This window comes from Schistocerca gregaria, chromosome 1 (assembly GCF_023897955.1).
Source record: "Schistocerca gregaria isolate iqSchGreg1 chromosome 1, iqSchGreg1.2, whole genome shotgun sequence".
Classification (NCBI taxonomy): Eukaryota; Metazoa; Arthropoda; class Insecta; order Orthoptera; family Acrididae; genus Schistocerca; species Schistocerca gregaria.
Window position 1 is genome coordinate 350772687 of NC_064920.1, and position 25286 is coordinate 350797972.

Below are 25286 nucleotides of genomic sequence, written 5' to 3' on the forward strand. Positions count from 1 at the left end.
AATACTGTCATCATGTAACAAACTGACCAACCTTTCAGACCATCTGTATTTTCTGGCTGCGCTCTGTTTCACAAGAGTAGGTTGAAATGTGTACCAAATCTGCTATTTGAAGTAGCCTTTACAATGTAAAAAATTCTCTGTAGGTGATTGAGCTCTTCTTGTAAATATCCCAGACCTGAGGTAAAATCGATCTTTTCTACATACTGATCAATCTCGAAACTAAGCTTCTGGAGACAGTTCAACAGCAGTGTGTGGTCAGAAGAAGAAGAAGAAGAAGAAGAAGAAGAAGATATGATGATGATGATGATGATGATGATGATGTACTGGAAGCAAGTCCTCTACCCTGCCTTTCTCTTTACATACAGGCTTTTCTGCATATCTTGCTAGCCTAAACTGCTGGTGGAAGTGAAATGAGAGACAGTGGTTTACTACAACCTGTTAATTGCTTCTGAATTTACTCTAAGGTAATTCCAATCCTAACATGTTATGGTAAAGGATGTAAATGGCAACAAGTGAATCGTTATCAAAAACTTTAATTAAATGCAGAACTATAATACAACTGAACAACTCATAATGGCATGCAGATACAAACACAACGAGAGAAGAGCCAAAGAACATAACATCAAAGATTAACAATAGTTTTCTAGTGGTTCATAGCCACTACAGAGTGATACCTCCCTTCCCAGTAAATGCAGAGCTTGGGAGGTGCAGAGCAGGCTCTGCCATTGACAATAATTTTCATCCACTCAAGTTGAGTAGACATCCCACTGGGGAGCAGGAGAGGTCATTGGCTGAAGTGATGTCCATAATTGGAGAATCAGAGGTTAGAGAGGAATAATGATAGTGTGTCAACTGTTGGAGGATATCTTCTCCATAATAAGATGTTGGTTGGTAATGGGAGGAAGCTGAAAACAGTTCAGGAGCCGTATGTGCATGGTGGAGGCATCATCTTGATGCAGATGAAGGCTGTGCCATTCCTGACCTCGATACAGAGGTCATCAGGTTGAACCTGTGATCTCAAAGTGAAAACAGTGGTACTTGGATGTGCAGAGGCCCACACAGTATTACACTATAGTCACACATATCACTTGAAGCACTGGGTGGCAAGATGGGAAACTTGAGGAAAAGTGACTCAGTGTCAGCACAAAAATTGTACATTGGATCATGGAAAGACAAATCTGAGGCCACAGAAGGCAGGGAGGGGTCATTTTGCGGGTCCAGCTGGATGACTGATGCCGCCTGAGTAAGGTTGTTGTTGAGTGACGAGACAGGTTTCAGTTGATTCACCAAGTTCGTCTCACATTTGCTGCTAAGTATGTTGCCAAAGATGTTCCATCTGTGAGTGAGGACTTCTGAGGAGGCTGAATAAGGAACCTGTGGTGACGCTAAAACAGAGACATCATGGAGCATCACATAATCACTAGTAGTCAGTTCCTTAAGGACACAAACATGGGATAGAGAATGTGGATGTGGAGGTGTCATACAGATGTGTGTGATGTGTTGGCATTCATGATCTACTAATACTGGAAGCTCATCAATCATCCTTAGGATATGGGTCTCACCGTACAAGATGTCTGTGAATGATGCCTGGAGATCTCCTTGTAAGCTGTGCATATTCCTAAAAGGCACGCGGTTTCTCTTCCAGGCAGGAACCACTAGGCACATGAGTGCTGCCTTAAGTGTATGGTGTGAACATTCTGTGAGACCATTTCTCTGTGGATGGTAAGCAGTGATGTGAAATTTGTCTATACCACACAGCTTGCAAAGTTTTGAGAAGAGTGAGGACTCAAATTTGTGGACCTGGTCAGTTGTAATTGAGGACTGGCAGCCAAAGTGGGCAATATGGGATTTAATGAAAACATGGGCAACTGTTTTGGACATATAGTTGGGAGGGGAACAGCTTTAACCCATCTCATGACTTGACTGATGAGAGACAGAATGTAGTGAAAATCATCTGAGGGTACTAGTGGTCCCACTATGTCAATATGGACATGACGTAGATGACCCATGGGGATGCTGAATTGTCCAAGAGCGGCCTCAGTATGCCATCCCAGATGACTCCTCTGACATGGCTGAGTGCAACAATCAGTTTTTATAATGAAATGTTCAGTGATTAGTTTTGTGGTAGCTTTGATCAAGGTGTCACCCGCCCATTGTATGTATGAAGGAACCTGGGAAGAGGCAATGTCGAGTGTTACAGAGTGTTTTGTGTCTGTCAGCATTACAGAGAGCTCAGATTCATCTGTCTGTAGGTTTACCAACTCATTCATGTCCATGGGAGTTGAGATAACATTTACACAATGACATTATCGAACACTTGTATATATTATACATTTGTGGAACACTGGCAGATGAGTTCCATGTGCCAGAGCCGTTGAGGAGAAATGTTCTTTCCAGGGTTACAGATGTGTCAGCCAGCAGGCAGTAATCTGTAAAGGTGGTCAATTTGCATCCCTCAATGTTGTCATGGAAGTGTTTGATTGTCTCGCAGACCATGAAAAGTTTGCAGTGAAACGTTGACCATTTGCACTGAGAGAGTGGAAGTTTCTTAGAAAAGAACATAAGAGGCTCATTTGTGATGCTGATATGCTGCTGCAGTACTGCCAACAGTTGATATGTCTCTTGTGGCTACAGTAACCAAGATTTGAGCATGAGCACAATTTGAGCCCATGTGACAGAATGGGTGACTTGAGAATTGCGATCGTATCATTAATCGAAGGCACCTTGCTAGTGCCTGAAATAATCTTACCAATGGGAAAGATGGTAAGTTGTGCCCAGCTAAGGCAACCTGTGGGACCCTATGTAGTTCACAGTAATCTGTACGTAAAGTTATGTTGCAAATGAATATGACGTGATCAGATGTCGCTTGTGTTGTGGTTGGCAGGAGAGCCAACCAGGTTTTTCTAAAGGAGGCCGAAATGCACGTGTTTTAGCTCACGCAGGCTGGCGTGAGGTCTGGAACATGACAAGGGAATTAGAATTGAGAAAAACAGACGTAGCTGGTGGAATACTTAACTTTAATCCATTAATGGAGAACGTCGCTCTTTATGGTACATTGATTCACAATATCTATAGTACGGATACTGGCGCCTTGCTAGGTCATAGCAAATGATGTAGCTGAAGGCTATGCTAACTATCGTCTCGGCAAATGAGAGCGTAGAAGTCAGTGAACCATCGCTAGCAAAGTCGGCTGTACAACTGGGGCAAGTGCAAGGAAGTCTCTCTAGACCTGCCGTGTGGCGGCGCTTGGTCTCCAATCACTGACAGTGGCAACACACGGGTCCGACGTATACTACCGGACCGCGGCCGATTTAAAGGCTATCACCTAGCAAGTGTGGTGTCTGGCGGTGACACCACATTCCTCTCCCGCAAATCAGCGTACGGTTGTGGTATAAGGCTTCCGCCCGCTGTGGGGAGGACCCCATGTTGACGTATGCGACGAGGTGGGGAGCCTAACAACAGGTGAGGCTGTGCCACCCGCTCCCTGCCATGCGGACTGCGGGGAGCTAGGAAACGCCGGAAAACCTGCTCCAGGGTGCACGTCAACATGCGGTGTATGCGCACGTAGAGAGACAGTAGGGGCCGAAGGGTGGACCTCTATTGGGCCGGGGCACCCGACGGGCGAAGACGACATATGGTCCGGAGCGGGCAAGAGTTCCATGTCGGAGGACAGTTGATCACGGGAAGCGATCGGCGGCGTGTGACGCAGGGAGGTGCCCGGCGGTTGCAACGACGCATCCACTGTGGGCATCGCAGGCGGGAGAAGAGGCAGCGGCGGCGGCGGCGGCGGCGGCGGCGGTGGCGGTGGCGGCGGCGGTGGCGGTGGCGACGCGTCACCATGGTCGCCATGGGGCAAAATGGAAGGCAGCGTCGGTAACACCTGGGGCTGAGGCGAGCCAGTAGATGGGTCCCCACGGTGCTGACCGGACGGCACCGTCGATGAAAGCAGATGGCAAGCAGCAGATCCCGTGCGACGACAGAGGCGCAGCTGATTGAGATGCCGACGCACCTCACCAGAGGCCCCCAAAACCAGATACATAACTCGTCTGAGGCTACGAAGAATGCGCCCTTCGAGCCAACGCTGTGAACCTCGATAGTAGCGATAGTAGACAACGTCCCCTGGAGCAAAAGCAGGTGTCTGCTGCTGCACCAGAACCTGATGCGGCGGATGTAGCAAAGACATCAAGGTTCGATGACGACGACCGTGGAGCAACTCAGCCGGCGAGCGACCATCTCGGGGCTGAGAGCGATACGAGGACAAAAAGAGCTATAACGCGTCCTCCCGAGAATGCAACTCTTTCAACTTCAACATCTATGACTTGAAAGTCCTGACCAATCGTTCATCGGCACCGTTTGACTGTGGCGAAAACGGCGCGGACATCAGATGTTGAATACCATTGGCCTTGCAGAATGACTGAAATTCTGCGGATATGAATTGTGGGCCATTGTCGGAAACAATAGTCTGTGGAAGATCTTCAATGCAAAAGATAGCGGATAACGCTTGGAATGTGGCAGATGACGTCGTGGAAGACATCCGGACAACAAAAGGAAAATTAATGAATGAATCTACCACAACCAACCATCGAGCATTCCAGAATGGACCAGGAAAATCGATGTGTAAGCGTTGCCAAGGGGAAGTGGCTTTCCGAACCAGGTACAGTGCTGACGAGCAAGTTGTTTCATTCTCACTATACCCCAATGTCCTTGGTGGAGAAGCTGTAAGACAGAGGACTGTAATGAACGTGGGACCACGACCCTGGACTGATCATTATCAGAACGCAACAGCAAAACACCACGTCGTATAAAAAGTCTCTCCTTGTGAGCAAAAAATCGGCGAACCAACGGGTCCCCAATCCGTGACTTGGGCAAGGGCCATTGTGTAGCAACAAAACGCAGAACGGGAGCAAGGACAGGGTCGGCAGCTGTGGCTGTAGCTACACGACGAAAATCAATCGGAAACGATTCGACTACGTCATCGGTTTCCGCATAAATGAACATGCAGGCAAGTTCGGAGGAATCGAATGCCCTATCCTCAGCAACAGGTAAGTGGGACAACGCATCGGCGTTTCCGTGCTTAGCAGTGGACCGATACAAGGTATCATAGCGGTACTGCGAGAGGAAAATAGACCAGCGAATGAATTTCTGCGCTGGAGGTACAGGGTTGGTCGGATGAAAAAGTGATGTCAAAGGTTTGTGATCTGTGATTATGGTAAAGTGACGACCATACAAGAAATCATGAAACTTTGTAACACCAAATACGAGAGCCAATGCTTCTTTTTCGATCTGTGAATAATTTCTTTGTGCAGAAGAGAGCAATTTGGATGCAACGGCAATAGGGCGATCGTGCGATCCATCTTTGTGCGCAAGGACAGCACCGATCACGAAATCCGATGCATCCACCATCAACAAGAGGGGCTTCTGGGGATCGAATGGCATAAGGCAAGTATTGGAAAGCAACGTGGATTTCAACTGGCGAAAGGCGCGTTCGCATTCCATCGTCCAGACGCACGGAACACCTTTACGGTGTAAGCGATGAAGCGGAGCTGAAATGGAAGAGGCATGCGGCACATATTTATGATAATAGTTGATTTTTCCCAGCACACTCTGGAGCTGCTTCAAATTCTGTGGCGACGGCAAGTCTTGTATGGCACGGAGGTGCGTTGGACTGGGATGTATGCCTTGGGAATTGATTACATGTCCCAGGTATGGTAAGTCCCGAGCAAAAAACAAACATTTGTCCTTTCGCAGGCGAAGACCATTTTGTCGCAAGACCTGAAATAATGTTCTGAGATTGGCCAAATGTTCTTCTTCCGTCTTTCCGGTGATCACAATATCGTCCAGATAATTTGCTGCAGTAGGGACCGACGCACAAACAGTTTGTAGATATTGCTGAAACAATGCAGGGGTGGATGCACACCTGAATGGCAGTCGTTTGAATCGATACAAACCAAGATGCGTGTTAATCACCAAAACGCGCTGGGATTCTTCGTCCACCAGTATTTGCAAGTACGCATCTTCTAGGTCCATCTTCGAAAAATATTTACCTGGGCACAGTTTGTCAAAAAGATCTTCTGGGTGGGGTAAAGGAAAAGTTGCTATCACTAGCTGTGGTTTCACTGTTGCCTTGAAGTCCACACAAAGTCTCAGTTTGCTGGAATGTTTTGGCAAAATTACTAAGGGTGATGCTGAGAGAGAAGCCTGCACATGTTCAATTACACCTTGTGATTCTAAATCGTGTAATGTTTTTGCGACCTCATCACATAATGCGTGGGGAACATTGCGCGCTCTGAAAAATTTCGGTTGCACATTTCTTTCAGTTCCAAATTTGTTTTATAGTTCTTAGCGCAACCAAGGCTCGGTGCAAAAATGTCTGCAAATTCTTCACATAGATGAGAAACACTGTCTGAAGGCACAGTCTGGTTCACTGATAAGACCTGATTTACTATAGACAAGTTAAACAACTGAAATAAATCGAAACCAAACAAGTTCACTGCAGAAGAAGAACGAAGGACGTAAAATAACACAAGTTTTGTTTGTCCTTTGCATGTTGCAAGAAGGCTGCACTGTACTAACACAGGGATATCTTGACCGGAGTAGCTATTTAATGTGACATTTGCGGCACGCAACGGAGGTGTGCCCAGCAGTTTGTAAGTGTCTTGATTGATCAGTGAAACTGCAGCTCCTGTATCGAGCTGGAATGGTATAACTTTGCCATTAATGGCCAAGTCTACAAAAAGTTTATTGTCCTGCTGACGACAAGAGCAACTGTCTCATGCAACGTGAACTGACACTGGTACAGAATCACTTGCGACTTGACGGGAGGTCTGGCGATGTCGACGCACTCTATTTTTGGGACGAACACAGTCACTGTTAGAGATAGTGGCACTGGGTGGAGTGGAATGAACTACATGAATTTCCATGGGTGAAGCTTCGCGAGCCTGAGTATCCATGGTTCGATTCCGGCGCGAAGCAAAGGGCCTGGAACGGTTTTGAGCATCCGATCTGAGCTTTCTCTGGCAAACACTCTGATCATGTCCTTTTTTATTACAATAAAAGCAAATAGCTTGGCGTGACGGGCAATTCTCATGCGAATGTTTAGTAGCACACCATGGGCATTTGATCACCGCATTAGCTTGCCCGCGCGGCACACGTGGCTGAGAGCCTGGCAGCAGCGGTGCGGCCGGGTGCGAGGACTGTTTACTGCTCCGTGCAGTTCGCCCGGCTGGCCGGTTAACCTGACACACTGCTGGCGAAGTTTCAAATGATTCTTGAGCAAAGTCAAGTGTGTCCTGCCTATCCAATATGTCCATCACTTGTTGAAGGGAGGGATTGACTAGTTTCAAAATCTGTTCCCTTATACGAACATCAGAAACGTTCTGTGCAATTGCATCACGTACCATAGTATCTGAATAAGGGAGTCCACATTGACACTCAAAAGCACAATCTCTAGTAAGGCCTTGCAAGGTTGCAACCCACTCCCGATTAGTCTGGCCTGCCGTACGTTTTGTACGAAAGAAGGTATACCGTTTGGCAACTACATTGACTGATTCTTTGAAATATGCATCTAATGCAGAAAAATTTCTTCGTAGGACAGAGTTTCTATGTCGCGTCGGGGAAATAATTTGACTATCACATGGTACGTATGTACCCCGACGGAGGAAAGGAGGAAAGGCTGCCGCTCGTTACCTTGAATTCTGTAGGCGTCGAAATGGAATCCAAATTGGCAAGACCACTCAGTCCAGCTTTCCAATGCAGCATCAAAAGGTCGAAAAGTGGGTGCAACAGCGTGGTGTGGCTGCGTTAGCGGTGAAGCGACTGCCGCCGCATCGTTTTGCATCGCACGTTGACCCTGGACGAGCTGTCCAAGGGCATCTAATAAGGCCTGCGTCTGCTGATTCTGTAAGCGATAAAATTCGGACAGTACATCTGGAGATTGTGGCGAAGCCATTACACAAGTAAATCAGGGCAATTTAGAAAAGAACGCAGTATTGTCTCGTCGCCAATGTTGTGGTTGGCAGGAGAGCCAACCGGGTTTTTCTAAAGGAGGCCGAAATGCACGCGTTTTAGCTCACGCAGGCTGGCGTGAGGTCTGGAACATGACAAGGGAATTAGAATTGAGAAAAACGGACGTAGCTGGTGGAATACTTAACTTTAATCCATTAATGGAGAACATCGCTCTTTATGGTACATGATTCACAATATCTATAGTACGGATACTGGCGCCTTGCTAGGTCGTAGCAAATGACGTAGCTGAAGGCTATGCTAACTATCGTCTCGGCAAATGAGAGCATAGAAGTCAGTGAACCATCGCTAGCAAAGTCGGCTGTACAACTGGGGCGAGTGCTAGGAAGTCTCTCTAGATGTGCCGTGTGGCGGCACTCGGTCTGCAATCACTGATAGTGGCAACACGCGGGTCCGATGTATACTAACGGATCACGGCCAAATTAAAGGCTACAACTTAGCAAGTGTGGTGTCTGGCGGTGATACCACAGCTTGGATGCCATCAGACAAAATAATATAACCCAGGAAGGTGACTTTGCATGATTGATTTTGACACCGTTGTGGGGCAGCGTCCCTTGGACCTGTGACAGGTGCTGTTCATGCTTCTCAGTGATAGATGAAAGAATCAAAAGGTCATCACGATAAGCATATGTGGATGGCAGGTTGAAGAAGAGAGAGCTGATAAACCTCTGCCATGTTTGGGTTGCATTATTGATGCCATAAGGCATGAGGCAGTACTCGTAAAGCCCAAAGGGGGTAATCAGTGGAGTTTTGGAAATATTTCAGTGAACACAGGTATTTTGTGGTAAGTCTTGTGGCAGTCCAGGACACCTGTGCACGTTTAAGCAATTGAGCAGTCTTGGATGTGAGGGACTGGGTAGTTATCCATGATAGTTCAAGAGTTCAGGATCTGTATAGAAGAAATAACCCATCTTTCTTCTGTGGATGGTAAGCAGTGATATGAAATTTGTCGATACCACACAGTATGTATGAGGAAGATCAATAGCTGTCCAAAGTGCAAATAATCCTGTTGTTGAGAAGTTTGCTGATAATTGCCTTGGCATGTTGTAACTTTTTTGGGTTAAGGCCTTATGATGTACAGGTGGATCCTCCATTTTATTAATCCTGTGGCATGTGCCATTAGAGATCATCGTCACAATCATGTTATTGCAACTCGTTTGAGGAGTATCACTGTCAGTGCAAGGGTACAGTAGACTGGGATGAGACACTGGAGAGACAAACATCACTTGATAGCAGCCACATTGCCCGGTTGTGAGAAAATTGTGTTGGAGAGCTGGTGTGCTATGTGAAGAGCCTGTGCCAGCAGTGCAAATACAGCATCAAACTGTTGACATAGTGAGGGCCTGTGCACTTAAAGAGCATTGACAGCAGAGCACTTGAGCAAAAGCTCGACTAGTGAAATGGTGGGCTGGGGTGATAACATACAGTACTTGGGAAGGGAGTGTAGGAGGGGATCTCTATAGGCATCATGAAAGAAGCAGTGCTGAACTAGCTCAGAATTAATGTGCCAGATGCATTGTGTAGTGGTGAAGCTAACTTTATGTTGGGTAGAAATCCTAAATGTCAAAGGAAATAATTTCCAAACTCCAGTTTATCAACATCAGCAATGTGAAATGACATAGGAAGTACAGTTTAGATATTAGGTGGACCTGGAGATCCTCAGCACCGAGGACTTTGATGTGTGAGATGATCGGTGTGCACAATGCCAGTTTGTGTAGGGAATATGCGAGGAGGGATCAGTGCTATAGGTATAACACTAGCCTCCAGAGCACTATTCGAAAATGGTTCAAATGGCTCTGAGCACTATGGGACTTAACTTCCATGGTCATCAGTCCCCTAGAACTTAGAACTACTTAAACGTAACTAACCTAAGGACATCACATATATCCATGCCCGAGGGAGGATTCGAACCTGCGACCGTAGCGATCGTGCAGTTCCAAACTGAAGTGCCTAGAACCGCTTGGCCACTCCAGCCGGCCCAGAGCACTATTGATAAGAAACTAGAGCACTGACATGTGGTCTATAAAGTAAAGACAATCACCATGAGATGAGAAGGCATTCATCGACTGTTGCTTGACGAGGTGTGATGTAGGAGGGGCATGGGCCAGTGCACCTAAACTGGTCCATGCACAGAGTTTACAGTGCAGTGTGGGCACCTGTTCTGAGCAGCATTTCCTAATGCAACATGGAACCAGCAGAGGGGGTGCACGGGGTGGGGAGTTAGCCATGCGGTGTGCATGCCTTCTGTTGGATTCTCCAGAGAGGAGGTGTGTCATGTTGTTTGGCTGATTCCTCAATAGAGTTTGGAAGTGATTGGGGAGTTGGTGCAGGTAGTGCATGAAAGTTACCATCAGGTGGTTGTGTATCATTCCAGGCAACTGTGTGTACTCCCATGTAGGCTTTATCAACTAAGGGAAGTGGATTAGGGCAGTGCCAGCATTATCATCCAAATGACCATTTGGGCTAGTGAGAATTTGTCTGTGCTGCAAGATGCTATATGCTTGATCTGCAAGGCATAACTTATTTTCCTGTAGATCAGAAGCATGTGACAATAATTGTAATTGCAATTCATACAGGAATTTGACAGTCCACAATGTCTGTTGACATGCAGAGGTGAAGTTGAGACGTGATCCTAGGTCCTCATTTCTCATCTTGTATGACATGATGCATGACCAAGGAAGGGGGATGTGACAAATGCTGAATGAAAGTAATTTTAGCCACAGAGTCTTTGTGATGGGCAGCTGTGGAGAGCAGCAAGTCAGTGATAAGGCCTGTGTGCTCGTGGAAATGACTAACCAGGTAAATAAAATAGGAGTCCTCATCCACAATGCCATGAAGGTCAAAGATATTTCCTTCCAGGACAAACCATCTATAGTGATTGTCCTTCAGTAATAGAGGCAATTTAGCAAACCTGCCAGATGAAACCATTTGTGTAGATGTTGACATAGGATGTCGACCTGCAGTGACCAGTGAAGGTGGTACACCACTAGCAATGATGAAATCTTGATTGGGCAGTTGCAGGTGTCTCAGTGAGGAATTGCCAGAGGTTGCCTTCACTACACATTAGGCATGAGAATGATGTAGGCTGGTGTGATGGTGATGAGCATGATCATAGGAGGTAGCATTGCATGAACATGCAGAAGACTGATGCGATGTGGTGTATCACCTGAAGCCCATGTGGGGGGGGACTGAGGATGTGTGACACAGGAGGTGCAGAAGTGCGGTTGACTCTCATGGAAGGTACAACCTTAGCTACAGAATGCAAAAATGTAGAAGTCGGAACATACGGAGTCAGAGAGGGTGCAGTAACATTATAAGGCAAGTAGTGTAAAGGTCCCAGTGGCAGTGTTGAAGTATGTAGAACAGTAGTTGTACATTGTGAGGTAACTCAGTTTAATGGTAGTATGTGGAAAACAACAAATTTGAGACCCACAGTCTCGCCACGCTATGTAATGGGGTAGCACAGAGTTCGACACATTGTACATTGGATTCTTAATTAATAAGTTGCACTTACAGAAGTAAATAAACAACAGTATAACATTCGATAAAATGTAGGCAAGTCCGGGCCTGTACACACTGAGGTCGAGAAAATACATTTCCAGTACACTGTATCCAGATGTGGCAAGCTATAAAACTGGCAAATATAAGGGTCCAACAAAAGATAATTGCACTGTGAGTCTGTGACAAAGTGCAAATCCGCATTGTAGGTGTCAAAAATGATGTTTGTGAACATTGCCAGGGTCACAAACATAGTAATTGTGGTCCTAATGATGATATGGTAAAAGATGGAAATCACGAATGAGCCATTCATTATCAAAAACTAGTGAAACATAAAAGCACAGTAATATTGAACAACTCATAATGCTGTATGGACACAAAGGCCATGAGAGCAGCAGCAAAGATCATAACATTGAAGATGAACGATAGTCTTCTAGTGGTTGATTCGTCACCCCACCTCTTTAACTCTGCATTGGTGTAAATGCTTCTATGAAGCCTGTTGACTGATTTAATCTGTGTGTCAGATTGATACTTGAACCTGGACCTTTGCCTTTAGTGGACTTTTGTATTTGACTGATGAACAAGCCTATTCATTGTTGTTGGGAAACATCATTCAGATATTTGTGAAAGCTGGAATTCACTGCAAGACAACTCTTGTTCTAAGAATCTTTCCAAGTGAAATTTGTAGTTTTGCCCCATCTTTAATGAACAGTATTACCTAAAGCCCCTCTCTAAGGTGCAGAATTCTTTCTTTTTAATAGACAATTTTAAGAAAACCATCTACTTGCGGTAGCTTAATTTTTCTTTTGCTATCATCAGACAAATATTGGGTTTTTCATTCAAAGATATCACCTGTTATGCTCCATTATGAAGTTTACAATAGAATCAATTTTATACTTGTGTGTTATTAGACTAGAAACAATTGTTGCCATATACATAGTATGTTAGCACTCATGTGTTCAACACAAATTTTGCTGACCACACTTTCACATTCTTGTGTATCTTGTTTTCACTTGGGCTGTGATGGCTGCACAAACAAAGATAATTTTAAATGGAGTTTGTTCTGAGAGAAAGAATGCTGACATGTAAAGAGTAGCAACCATACTCCCTTTCCTGTAATTAGATGAGTGTTGCCCATGTAACCTCATAGTGTAACCATTGACAACTATTTAAAGCAGCCTTAAAATGGTTTACCGCCTGTTACTAACCATACAAGGAGGCTTTCAGTTTTTTCCAGGATCATTTCAGTAGGTAACATTCCCCCCTATACAACCAGCAGCTATTGGTTGTGGCAGTGCAGAGCAGTCTTACACAGGAAACACTTGCAACTTTTACTTGTCACAAAACTCATCTGATTTATGTACCTAGGGAACCTTCTGGCAGAAGCTTTCAAAGTACTCATAAAAAGCTATTGTACACTGCAGCTGGTGCATAGTCAATTCCAGTCTGGTACAGTTCTATAACATGTTTGTTGAACTTCATCTGAATTATGACTGTACTGCTCCAACATTTATAAAAACTGCAACGCCAAAAATGACAGATGTGACTGAAATGAACTTTATGCCACAGATTATCACAGATTATAAATAAAATAGAAAGAAACTTCCACATGGGAAAAATATATTAAAAACAAAGATTCCAAGACTTACCAAGCGGGAAAATGCCGGCAGACAGGCACAAGAACAAAACACACAAACACACACACAGAATTACTAGCTTTCGCAACTGATGGTTGCTTCTTCAGGAAGGAGAGGGAAAGACGAAAGAATGTGGGTTTTAAGGGAGAGGGTAAGGAGTCATTCCAATCCCGGGAGTGGAAAGACTTCCCTTAGGGGGAAAAAAAGGACAGGTGTACACTCGCGCACACACACACACACGCACACATATCCAACCGCACATACACACACATATATATATATAAAACGAAGATTCCAAGACTTACCAAGCGGGAAAGCGCCGGTAGATAGGCACAATGAATAAAACACAAACACACACACAGTGCATTCCTCGTAAGATGCTTCTGAAAAGCTGTCAGGATGGGGTTGGAGGCACTGTTCTGGTAACCCTCAAATATTAATTGGAAAACAGAAGGCATATCACATCAGTTCAAGGAGTGCTATCATGTGAACAGGAGTTGAATACGGCATGCTACAGGTTTCGGTAAGGGACCCCCTCCTGTTCCTACTTTTGTAAATGACTTAAGTACTCATGGACGACTGTTGCTATATGTGGATGATACAACTTTATACACAAAAGGCATCGGTGCCAGAAAGGTTCAAGAAGAGACATATGCTTCATTTGACATGACAAAAAAGAATAGTTTGTTACAAACAAAATGAAAGTCAATGAAGAAAAAACACAAAATTTGATATGTAGCCTCAGTGACAAAGGTTACATTCTCTGGGTAGGGGTTTAGGGGTTGTGAAACTTCAGGATTTTTTTGGTGGACAACAAACACTCTAGGCAAGACCTCACTGCACATGTGTGTGTGTGTGTGTGTGTGGAGGGGGGGGGGGGGGGGGAGGCTAACTGTCATGAGTCATATACCTCCTGAGAAAATTGAAACATGTGATAACCGATCAGTACCTCCTAATAGTATTCATTGTTTCACAGCCATATTGGCTATGGCTTGTTACTAAGGGGCCAGTCCAAAGACTGCACAAAAGTATTATTACTTAAAAAAGCAATGAGGATTGTAATATTGAATAGGAGACAAGAGTACTCCAGGCCATTATTCAGAAAATTGGGTATAATGACTTTCTACAGTCATTATGTATTCTTGTGCTGCCTTCACCTTAAATAAAATTCAGATTTCTTTAGCAGGAGGCTTGACATACATGACCACATCACCCACAGGAAAGAGAGCATAAATGTACCAACAAACAGATTGTCTAAAACAAGAGGCAGCTTTTTAGATATTGCCCTGAGAATATTCAGATCACTACCCATGGAAGAACAGGTCCTGCCACTGTCTACTCCATGGAGGAATTTTTGTACTGCGACTAAAGTCAATGGATTTACTGAAATGTCTCCAAAATTAGTGCATCTGTCAGAGGACCCATCCATCAATAGCATATAAAATGTATAAATAGTAAAATGCTTAATCTGCTAATTTTTTGTATTGTTACCTCTTATTTGTAAATGTCAGTTTGTAATTTTTGACACAGTCTATCCAGCCATAGCTGGTGAATGGCATAGACTTGGTCATAAAAGGTAGTAAAAGATAATAAGCTACCAATCAGTAAGAGATCTAGAGAATGTGCTGGTCAGGGCAACATTTGAACACTCTCTATAAAGAGGTAGATAAGGAAAGCATGAGCAGTATGCACTCTTGTGTTATCGTGTTGAAAGATAATGTCATGGAGACCTTGAAGACGGCACAGCCAACAGCCTAAACAGTAAAAATTCTCTTTTACATTTCATCGAGTCATTGTGTTATGTAGATCTTTTCAAGACAGAGTACTTCTGGGGGTATGGAACAATTTGAGGTATATATTACAAAAGAGAAGCAACTCTTACAAACATAACCCGTATGCTACGTTAATAATCTATCACTATCTTGCTTAATACTATTTGTGCTTATGGCAGCTGAGTTACTCTAGTAATTTAGCAGATTGTTGTTACATTGAAAAAAAAGCTGCTGCTTCCTCAATTATTTTCATTTTGTTGTTTATTTTTGACGTTATATTTTGTATCCTTTTTCAGAGAAGTTGTTTCTTGTGGTGATGGAAAGTTATCTTTGAAGATTTCACCTTCCATGTTACCAAAGGTTATGAATGTGTTTAAAATTTCAGCCAATACAAAGGTTTGTATCTCATTTATTTTAATTGTTGTTGTTGTGATTATTTAAATAAAAACACTTCGGTCTTGATAATAGAAATATGAACTCAGTTGGGATTGTTATAACTGCAGCATGCTGTGGTTCAGTGGAAACTAGTCAGCATTAATTCAGTAATTAAAGTGATGAACCCTACTTCACAGGGATTCTGAAGTTTCTTTTTATTAACTTTCTGCTCTACAACGAGGGTGATATAAAATTATAGAAAATATTTATTTATTTATTTTATTTGTCCATGAGATCCTGTAGGTACTTAGAATGTGTAGTAAGATGTGGACACAGTTAACACAATACTCTTTCTACAATTATAATACATCATTAAGTACTTGTGGTTACAATACAGATTATTTTTTCCTTCATTTATTGTTATTGTCTGTGAACCATACTGCTGTGCTGTCCAATGTCTTTGTTATGTTTTCTTGTAGTAATTTTTCCGTTTTTGCGCTGATGAGAAAGCTTGCATCATCTGCAAAATGATAAGCTTTTGGACAATGTGTATTTGTCTGTAAGACATTTACGTATTGAAGGAACAGCACTGATCATTGGAGAACACTATATTTCATCTCCTGGCAAGCTGAGTAATAGTATGTACTTTTTTGCATTAATTGTGTTGTATTTTCACTGTTTCTTTATGTCCACAAAGGTACGACCTGACCCAGTTATTAGGTGTTCCTGTGATGCCTAGTCGATTTAATTTCTGTAGTAACACTTCACGATCTACAATATCGAATACCTTTGATAAGTAAACACATACACCAGTAATATATTCACTGCTTGGGAATTAACAGATAGTAGTGTTAACTGAGTGGTTCTTCCCAAACCAGTATTGTGCTGTGGACAGATTTTTTTTAATTATTTTTTTTTTCTTAAAACCTGTAAGTCTTTTTTGGAGGACTTTTTCTAAAAATTTTGAAGAAGTTAGACAATAGGGCAATTTTCTTGTTATTGTCAACTTCTGTGTTTCTTCTTTTGGATACTGGTTTCAGTTTTGCAGTTTTTAGACAAGAAGGGAAAGTCCATGATGCCAGTGACCTCTTGCTTAAAAGTCTCAGCAGATTTACAATGAGTTCACTACACCCTTTTATTATTTTATCAGATATATAATCTCTTCCTGTGGACTACATAAATCTCTCAGCAGATTTACAATTAGTTCACTACACCCTTTTATTATTTTACCATGTACATTATTTCTTCCCAAAGGACTGTTTCATTTTTGAGGTTTTATGAGAGTCAGAATTTCTTCTTCACTGGTTGTCTGCATGTACAATGATATAGTAGAACTGGTAATCTTAAATGACAGTGCTGCTGCATTTTTGTTACTTGGGTTAATTTTATAGAGCCAACTTATATTTGTAAGATATTTGTTGAAGATATTTGATACTTTCGTTGGGTCTGTTGTTTTCTGCCCATCTTGACAGAACTTGATATTGGCATTATTGGTAGTGATCTTACCTGTATGTTGTTTCTACATAGCTTCTGTCTTGTTTTCAGCAGGCAGCATCTAAAGATAGTACGTCTTTAATTTTGATCCCATAATAAGTTTGTTTGGCAATATCTTTGTTTAAAATTGCTCTTTATAATATATTGTTAGATTGCCAGTTTTTTCTTTGTAGTATCAAAAGAACTTGGAGAAAGTTTTTGTTATATCTAATCATTATCAGTATTTGTCTACAATCAGTATATGGTTAATGCTTACTTCAGTGGAAGTGTATCTGATGACTGTGTAGAGGACTAGATAAGTTTTTAATTGGCACTTTCAACTGTAAAAATCTAAAATATATGAAGTTTGCCCAGAAAGAAATGCACTGTATTTTTTTCCTTCAACAATTCTTTATTGAACATAATGAGAATTACATAAGGAGAATGGTGTTTTATCTGCATAGCCTATTTTTCCATGTAATCTTCATCCTGTTCTATGGCCTTCCTCCAGTGCAAAACTAGGGCACGTATGCCCTGTCAGTACCAATCCTTGTCCTTGTAGAGCCAGTGCTTTGCTTTGTAAGCTTCCTCTGCTGATTGACAGATGCAGCACCAAGTGCTGAGTCATAATGTGTCTGTTATCTTGAGTGACAACATCAGCTTGCTGCAGCATGTCAGATGTGACAGCTGTGGATGGTCTCCCCGAACACTGCAAATCACAGTCTGGTGAACTGCCTTCTGCCTTCTGAAGACCTCACCCTCCATGCCCAGTGACTATCTGTACTTCTGTCAACAGAAGATGTTCCATAGACATTGCACAAGTGTTTGTGAATATTCCCCTCAATTTCTTTCTCCGCAGTGAGAAATTCGTTGACGGCACATTGCTTGCAACGTACATCACCTACAGAAGCCATTTTGAAACTGTCCTGCAGCTACGCCATCTGTTGGAAGTGACAGAAACTCAGTGTGCTCACTCAGGAGGCTTTAAATAATACATACATAATGTTTTGCATTCATAGCATTGCTTTCAGCTGAGAAAAAAAAGAAGCATTTCTTTCTGGGCAACCCTCATAAATTAAAAAATTTATAATATGGATCAGACAGCAATTTATCCTTTATAGTTATTAATGAAGGTATTAGCCTTTTAATTATTCTGAGGATAAAAACTGATTAGACAGTGATAACTGTAGAGTTAGTCTGAAATCAAGAATCAGAGTATTTTGTGAATGTAATGCGCCTTCATCTAAATTTGCACAAAAAGAGCACAAAGGAAGTTTATGTCCAGTACAGTATTTTGCTGTCATGCAGTTGTATGCAGAATATATTTTAATCTTCTATTTGTGGAGAGGGACACTTATGATTTTCTTATAAGCTAATTGTTCATTTCAGGTTACAATTCCAGAATGTGGAATGGGTCGCATGTGCTATCTTAAATCACCACAACCATTGACAAAAATTGTTGAGACTGTAAAGAAACATGTCAGAGTTCCACATCTTCGTCTCGCTCTTGCTGTTGGGAAGAATAATGGTACATTCTGTAAATTAGATACATAATTAATGTATAAGAGCTCTACATTTTTTGTATCATCTTTTTTTGATGCTATGTTGTTGAGATCTGATTGCTTTTTAAAGTGAATAGCAAAGTATTACAGCTCTCAATACTTTAATGTGACCATTCTTCTTTTGTTTACACAAATTAAGAAGAGTCTAAACAAGCCAGGCAAATCCACCATTGAAATTCACTGCATGTATAACTTTCGATTTCTGTTTTTAGTTTACTACTTTCCTTCTTTTACTCTGCACTCCTTTAAGTAAATGTGTGGCTCTCTGTGATCTTCTTTCTCTGTTCCTTTTTCATTCTTTGAATGCTTGCTTTCTGAGTCACTTTTATTGCTTTGTGTCCATATCTGTGGTATCTGCTATTTCATGGTCCATGGATCAGCATGTGAGTCAAGTTACCCTTGAAGAATTTAGCACCTCCTAGGCACTCTTTTATCTTAATGAAATGAACCAATAACTTTGACTATACCCACCAGTTGTTTAAGTGCATGTTAATAGTAATTTCTTTTTTAAATACAATATATTTTTATTTTGAAGACAAAATATGCAAAACATTTGTTCTCCATCACAAATGATTAAATAAAATTGAGTATGAAGAAATTTATGATACTACATGGAGAGAACAATGTAACTGAACCATTTAGAAAGTTTAATGGTTACTTAACTATTCTGACTTAAATGAAGCAGTTAGTACCAGGTAACACTGCGCATGTTCAATTGACAGTACATGAGAGTTCATGGAGGCTTCAGTAAAAAATAATAATTTTGGCAGTATATTGGGGGAGGGGGATGGGGCTGGGGGGGGGGGGGGGGAGAGTGCATTTATTAAGGTGAAAGCTTGAAAGTTAGTGTGATCTTTTGATCTGTTACATAGATATACATCTGTGAAAGATCGATCTTTCAGTACTCGATTTTCTCCCTTTTGTTTGTTGTTTCCATTCTGTAATCTTAGGATGATAGACAATGATTTGCATAGATTTGTGAGACTCTTCACTCCTCAGTATAGTATGATCCAACTAATAATTTTGTCAGTATAGCATGAGGTACGTTATGCAGTAATACACATTTGATTTGATTTAAACTGATTCGAGGTTCTCAGACAATAAAATGTTGATATGCAAATTCTAGCTACGCTACAATCAACTGCCATGTGACTGACAGCAGTGGAAATCAGAGCTATGTGTAATAGATTGAGCGAGTTACTTCGCTTATATTTTCAGTTATCTAGTTCCGTTATCTTGTTTCTCGACTTCAGTACACTCAGGTTTTCAAACATGTTTTGGCCTTCAGTGTTTTCAAGTGACTGATGACCACAATATTTTACTGTTAATTGATCTCACTCTCTGAAGATTAAGCAGATTCTGTAGTGATGTAAATGAAAATTTTTATTTTTCAATTCTACTACAGTATTTTTGATTAAGAAATTAGACTTGTATACATTGATAAGCTGCTTCACTGATGTGGTCCACTCTGTATTCTAGCTGATGGTAACACAAAAACGTAACATATGTCCCCCTTGTATGTTACTCCCTCCCTTATTTTCTTGGTAGAAAAACACAGTGTAAGAACTAATGAGCTGGTGGTGAAGTTGACTACTGTTTGATGGTTTATGTTGCACACTGTCATCCCACCCAAATCTTTATGTTCGATTGAAGAATGATGTGGATTTTTCTGCTTATCTTTCATAAATTACCACATTTATTGAAAATATGATAAATATAATTGGTTTTTGAGTTATTCCTACACAACCATATTTCATTCTTTCATTTGGAACTGTTGCCTGTAAATTATATAGTAAATGATACCCTGAGACTCACGGCATTTCTCTTAGTAAGATTTTTTCATCTGAGAGAAGTCTACAACATGGTTTCCTCCCAATATTGTGTTAGTGATGGGTTGCTCATTAATTATGTTTACGCAACACTTAGATGGTCACATGTTCATATTGGCCTTGCTTATTGGATGAGTTTCGCAAGAAACTGTGTAAAAAAAGCAACTTTATTAGGCATAAATGAAGATACTCTTTCTTCAGGCCAGGGCCCCTTTCATATGTATGCAGTTGTTGTGATGAAGATTGTATGGGAACAGTGTAAGGAAGGAAAGGAAAGTGAATGAATGATTTATTTATTTTTAATGTGTAATTAATCCTTTTATAATAGTAGGATGGATGTGTGGATGGGTGGACAGATGGATGGATGGATGAAAGAGTAATGATTCATATTGTACAGTTAGCTACCTTTTTTATCATTTTGTTGTGAAAAACTATAGTGCGGCAAATAATAGTCACTTGGGCAGAAGAAATGTCTCATTTTATGTCACAAATAATAGTAAAAGCAATTGTGAATTGTGAAGGTATTAATTTTTTGACATTCATTTTTTCTCCAGATTCATTGGTATCCACTATTGCGATTTGTGCTGGTTCGGGAGCTTCTGTATTGAGAGGAGTTAAAGCAGACCTCTATCTCACTGGCGAGATGTCTCATCATGAGGTAAATTGTACAGATGCAAAATAAAACTTTATTCCCATTGCAAAAGTAGTGTGTTGAATGCATGTGATGCAGTGACAACATTATGTAGGAAAACTAAATATACCTATCTATTTATTTATTGTGAATTTAGACTGACCACGTTAGAGACTCGAGGCTGTTTTGTACGTTGGATCAGAAACAGTGCATACCAAAAAATATTACAAAACATTGTCACTTTCTGTGTATACTTGTGGTTCACTTATATGCATCTGAGAAATTATTATGAGACTAATTATGATTACCAGTGCTGATAATAATAATAATAATAATAATAATAATAATAATAACAACAACAATAAATGCCACTAATTATAATAATAATAAAGGGCATTAAAAATAACAATAATATTGAATAGTTTAGCACATTTGAAGTCATGTTTGGTATTATCAGGAACAGAAGGGATAGTGAAAAAGGAGAAGATTGAAATGACAGTGGCATTAACTGTTAAGAAAGAACAGATTATCAGTATAGGACAATGCAGAAAGAGAACTGGTGGGGGAAAGGGGATTGACAAGAGTGAGCTGCAGACAAGTGTACAGAAGAGATAGCTATTGCAATAAAGGAGGGAACATTAACTGTCTTTTGAAGTTTGAAAGGAATTTAATTTGTATGATATCTTGAGGAAGATCATTCCAGTCAGGTTACTGACTTATAGAAGATGTATGTGTTATGTAGTGATGTGGAGAGGATTTTACTTTGTTGAGAATGTGCATTTCTGCTGTGGTCTTCAGATAATAATGTAAGAGTAGGAAATAAATAAGAGAGAGTGCAATGATTGAGAAGACAACAGAGCAAACCCAGGATATGACAGTCTTTATGCTTATCAGCACATAGCCATGATAAATTTGTTGTTTTTCTTCCAGGAGAGTTTGCTCCAGTTGCAGCTTATTTAAAAGATAAAATTCAACTTGCACATTTAGAGGCTTCCAAACATTCTCTAAGACTGTTGCTGAGCAAGCAGTATCTCAGGAATTATTGCACATTCAAAGCAGTTCAACACCCACTGATTTTTCGATGTTGTAATTTTTCAGTGATGTAAGTAAAATGTAACTTCGTAAACATATATTCTGTGAAACTATGTGCTATTGTTTCAGGTACTGGATGCTGTGCATGACGGTCATCATGTGATACTGTGTGAGCACAGCAATTCTGAAAGGGGTTTCCTGACACATTTTGCTGACATATTAGCTAATGAACTTCTTGATGGCAAAGTTCAAGTATTAGTATCAGTTGCTGATAAAGATCCACTTCAAGTTGTTTAAAATTAAAATATTTGCTACTGAAAGCTGACATTTTTTATATATTTTGAATTACAAATATTATAAACACATACTGTTCTGCAGTGTTATAAACCTTAATAAAAATTTTCCCTCAACAAGTCTTTTCTTTTCCTGGTTAGCATTTTTTTTTTCTTTTGATATATAGAGGTTTTATTATACAATGTTTGTATGATTATGAAAATGGTTACGATTACTGTTTATAGTTTAAAATAAATGGTACTACATACAATATTTGGCATGAATTGAACAAATAGATATTTTCTGATGTATAGGGAGTAAATGTTATTGTAATATGGTTTACAATGTTTGTTCTGTAGGGGACACATTGACTCTGTGTGTAAGAGTAGAGTGCATTCACATGCTGTGTAATTTACTACATGCTCACAGCTTGTAAATTTCAGTCAGTGTTTGTTGTTGATTGTAACTGCAATGTACAATTTCCAAATGCTCTTTATTCATAAAAGTCTACAATGATTAAGAAATTATAATTTTTCTAATCTGCTGTTCCTGGTAATCACACAACTTTTACTTTTGAGCTTGTTTTCCTCTCAGAGCAATTACTGAAATTAGGCAAAAAGTCATGTGAATTATTTTAGTTTGTCACTATATTCTTAGGAAAAAAAAACCGAATTATCCATGTTTCTTACTGAAAAGAGATGAAAGGCCTTGTTTATACTTGTGGATCTGACATGAATGATTAGTTGTCCAAACTACTGTTTAATGCTGTGTTTCCTAAACTGTGTTCCATGGAATGTGTATGAAACTAAAAAATTAAAATAAAAAATGAAGAACTACTAACCCTCACTTCCACTTACTGATTACAGCAGATCAGAGATTAGCATCCAGTATAAAGAATGAACTTAGTATTTGTCTTGAGCAGATTTTAATTACAAATGGATGAAACCAACAGTGCAGTTTCACTTGCATGATTGATTGTAATAGTTAAGCATCTGCACAAAAATACGTTATTGAAGAGTCTTCTTTTATGCTAATCTCTACCAACATGTACTACTACATTTGAAATATTGGGTTCTGCAAAATAGATTTCTTGAAGTGACTAAAATGCCATGAGGAAAAGGCTCTGAGTGGCATAATTAACAGTGGTGCAGAGCTTATTAAAATTTCACCAAAAATGTTCTAGTAACAACAGCATAATCTATAGGCAGTCATTTTCTGTAAGAACTAAATAAATAAATGAGAATGTTCTTGATGAGGTTATCAATATCATTAACTGAATAAAACCTTGGCCACTAAACTATTATTTATTCAAAATACTATGCAAGGAAATATCTTGTTTTACATACTGAGGCCTGTTGGTTATCCTTAGGAATAATACTAATCTGTATTTTTTGGCTGAGGCATGAATTGCATGCTTTCCATTTAGAATACAATTTCAAATTGAAGGGCTGATTATTTGATAGAAATTGGCTGCTTAATGTTACCTTTTTAAGTGACATTTTTACAGAGATCAATGAACTTGATCTAATCCTTTAAGACAAACAAGTAATAGTATTTACTGCTCATGAAAAAACAACCCTTTCAAGAAAAAGATGGGGTATTTGATAATTTATGTATACCCACATATGTTTGATTGCTTTGCAACAATAAAAGACATTTTAGGAGGCAAAGAGTTTGAAATATGACAGAATCCTATTGAAGAAGGTTTGAAGGAAGCTTTTAATCAGTATTCTCTAAATGAATAGCAGATTAAATATCAAAATACATTATAGATTAAAAACCCATAGGTTGTCTCTCATTATGTGTTGATAACATGAGTTTTCTCAGTTTTTGAAGAAAACATTTTCAACTGAAAATGTGTGTGAAATAATGTTCTCAGATAATACACTCCTGGAAATGGAAAAAAGAACACATTGACACCGGTGTGTCAGACCCACCATACTTGCTCCGGACACTGCGAGAGGGCTGTACAAGCAATGATCACACGCACGGCACAGCGGACACACCAGGAACCGCGGTGTTGGCCGTCAAATGGCGCTAGCTGCTCAGCATTTGTGCACCGCCGCCGTCAGTGTCAGCCAATTTGCCGTGGCATACGGAGCTTCATCGCAGTCTTTAACACTGGTAGCATGCCGCGACAGCGTGGACGTGAACCGTATGTGCAGTTGACGGACTTTGAGAGAGGGCGTATAGTGGGCATGCGGGAGGCCGAGTGGACGTACCGCTGAATTGCTCAACACGAGGGGCGTGAGGTCTCCACAGTACATCGATGTTGTCGCCAGTGGTCGGCGGAAGGTGCACGTGCCCGTCGACCTGGGACCGGACCGCAGTGACGCACGGATGCACGCCAAGACCGTAGGATCCTACGCAGTGCCGTAGGGGACCGCACCGCCACTTCCCAGCAAATTAGGGACACTGTTGCTCCTGGGGTATCGGTGAGGACCATTCGCAACCGTCTCCATGAAGCTGGGCTACGGTCCCGCACACCGTTAGGCCGTCTTCCGCTCACGCCCCAACATCGTGCAGCCCGCCTCCAGTGGTGTTGCGACAGGCGTGAATGGAGGGACGAATGGAGACGTGTTGTCTTCAGCGATGAGAGTCGTTTCTGCCTTGGTGCCAATGATGGTCGTATGCGTGTTTGGCGCCATGCAGGTGAGCGCCACAATCAGGACTGCATACGACCGAGGCACACAGGGCCAACACCCGGCATCATGGTGTGGGGAGCGATCTCCTACACTGGTCGTACACCTCTGGTGATCATCGAGGGGACACTGAATAATGCACGGTACATCCAAACCGTCATCGAACCCATCGTTCTACCATTCCTAGACCGGCAAGGGAACTTGCTGTTCCAACAGGACAATGCACGTCCGCATGTATTCCGTGCCACCCAACGTGCTCTAGAAGGTGTAAGTCAACTACCCTGGCCAGCAAGATCTCCGGATATGTCCCCCATTGAGCATGTTTGGGACTGGATGAAGCGTCGTCTCACGTGGTCTGCATGTCCAGCACGAACGCTGGTCCAACTGAGGCGCCAGGTGGAAATGGCATGGCAAGCCGTTCCACAGGACTACATCCAGCATCTCTACGATCGTCTCCATGGGAGAATAGCAGCCTGCATTGCTGCGTAAGGTGGATATACACTGTACTAGTGCCGACATTGTGCATGCTCTGTTGCCTGT

At 41.4% G+C, this 25286-nt stretch overlaps 1 protein-coding gene across 1 annotated transcript in view; it reads left to right on the forward strand.

Annotated features, from left to right (window-relative positions):
* Positions 1–23351, forward strand: part of LOC126345320 (probable cytosolic iron-sulfur protein assembly protein Ciao1) — an 83086-nt gene extending 59735 nt beyond the window's left edge. Inside the window, exons 5-8 of the mRNA XM_050002092.1 lie at positions 15226–15325; positions 18167–18305; positions 20723–20826; positions 21961–23351. Of these exons, the coding sequence (XP_049858049.1) occupies positions 15226–15325; positions 18167–18305; positions 20723–20826; positions 21961–22128 (511 nt within the window). The 3' untranslated portion in view covers positions 22129–23351. The remainder of the gene's footprint in view (positions 1–15225; positions 15326–18166; positions 18306–20722; positions 20827–21960) is intronic.
* The last annotated feature ends 1935 nt before the right edge of the window (positions 23352–25286 follow it).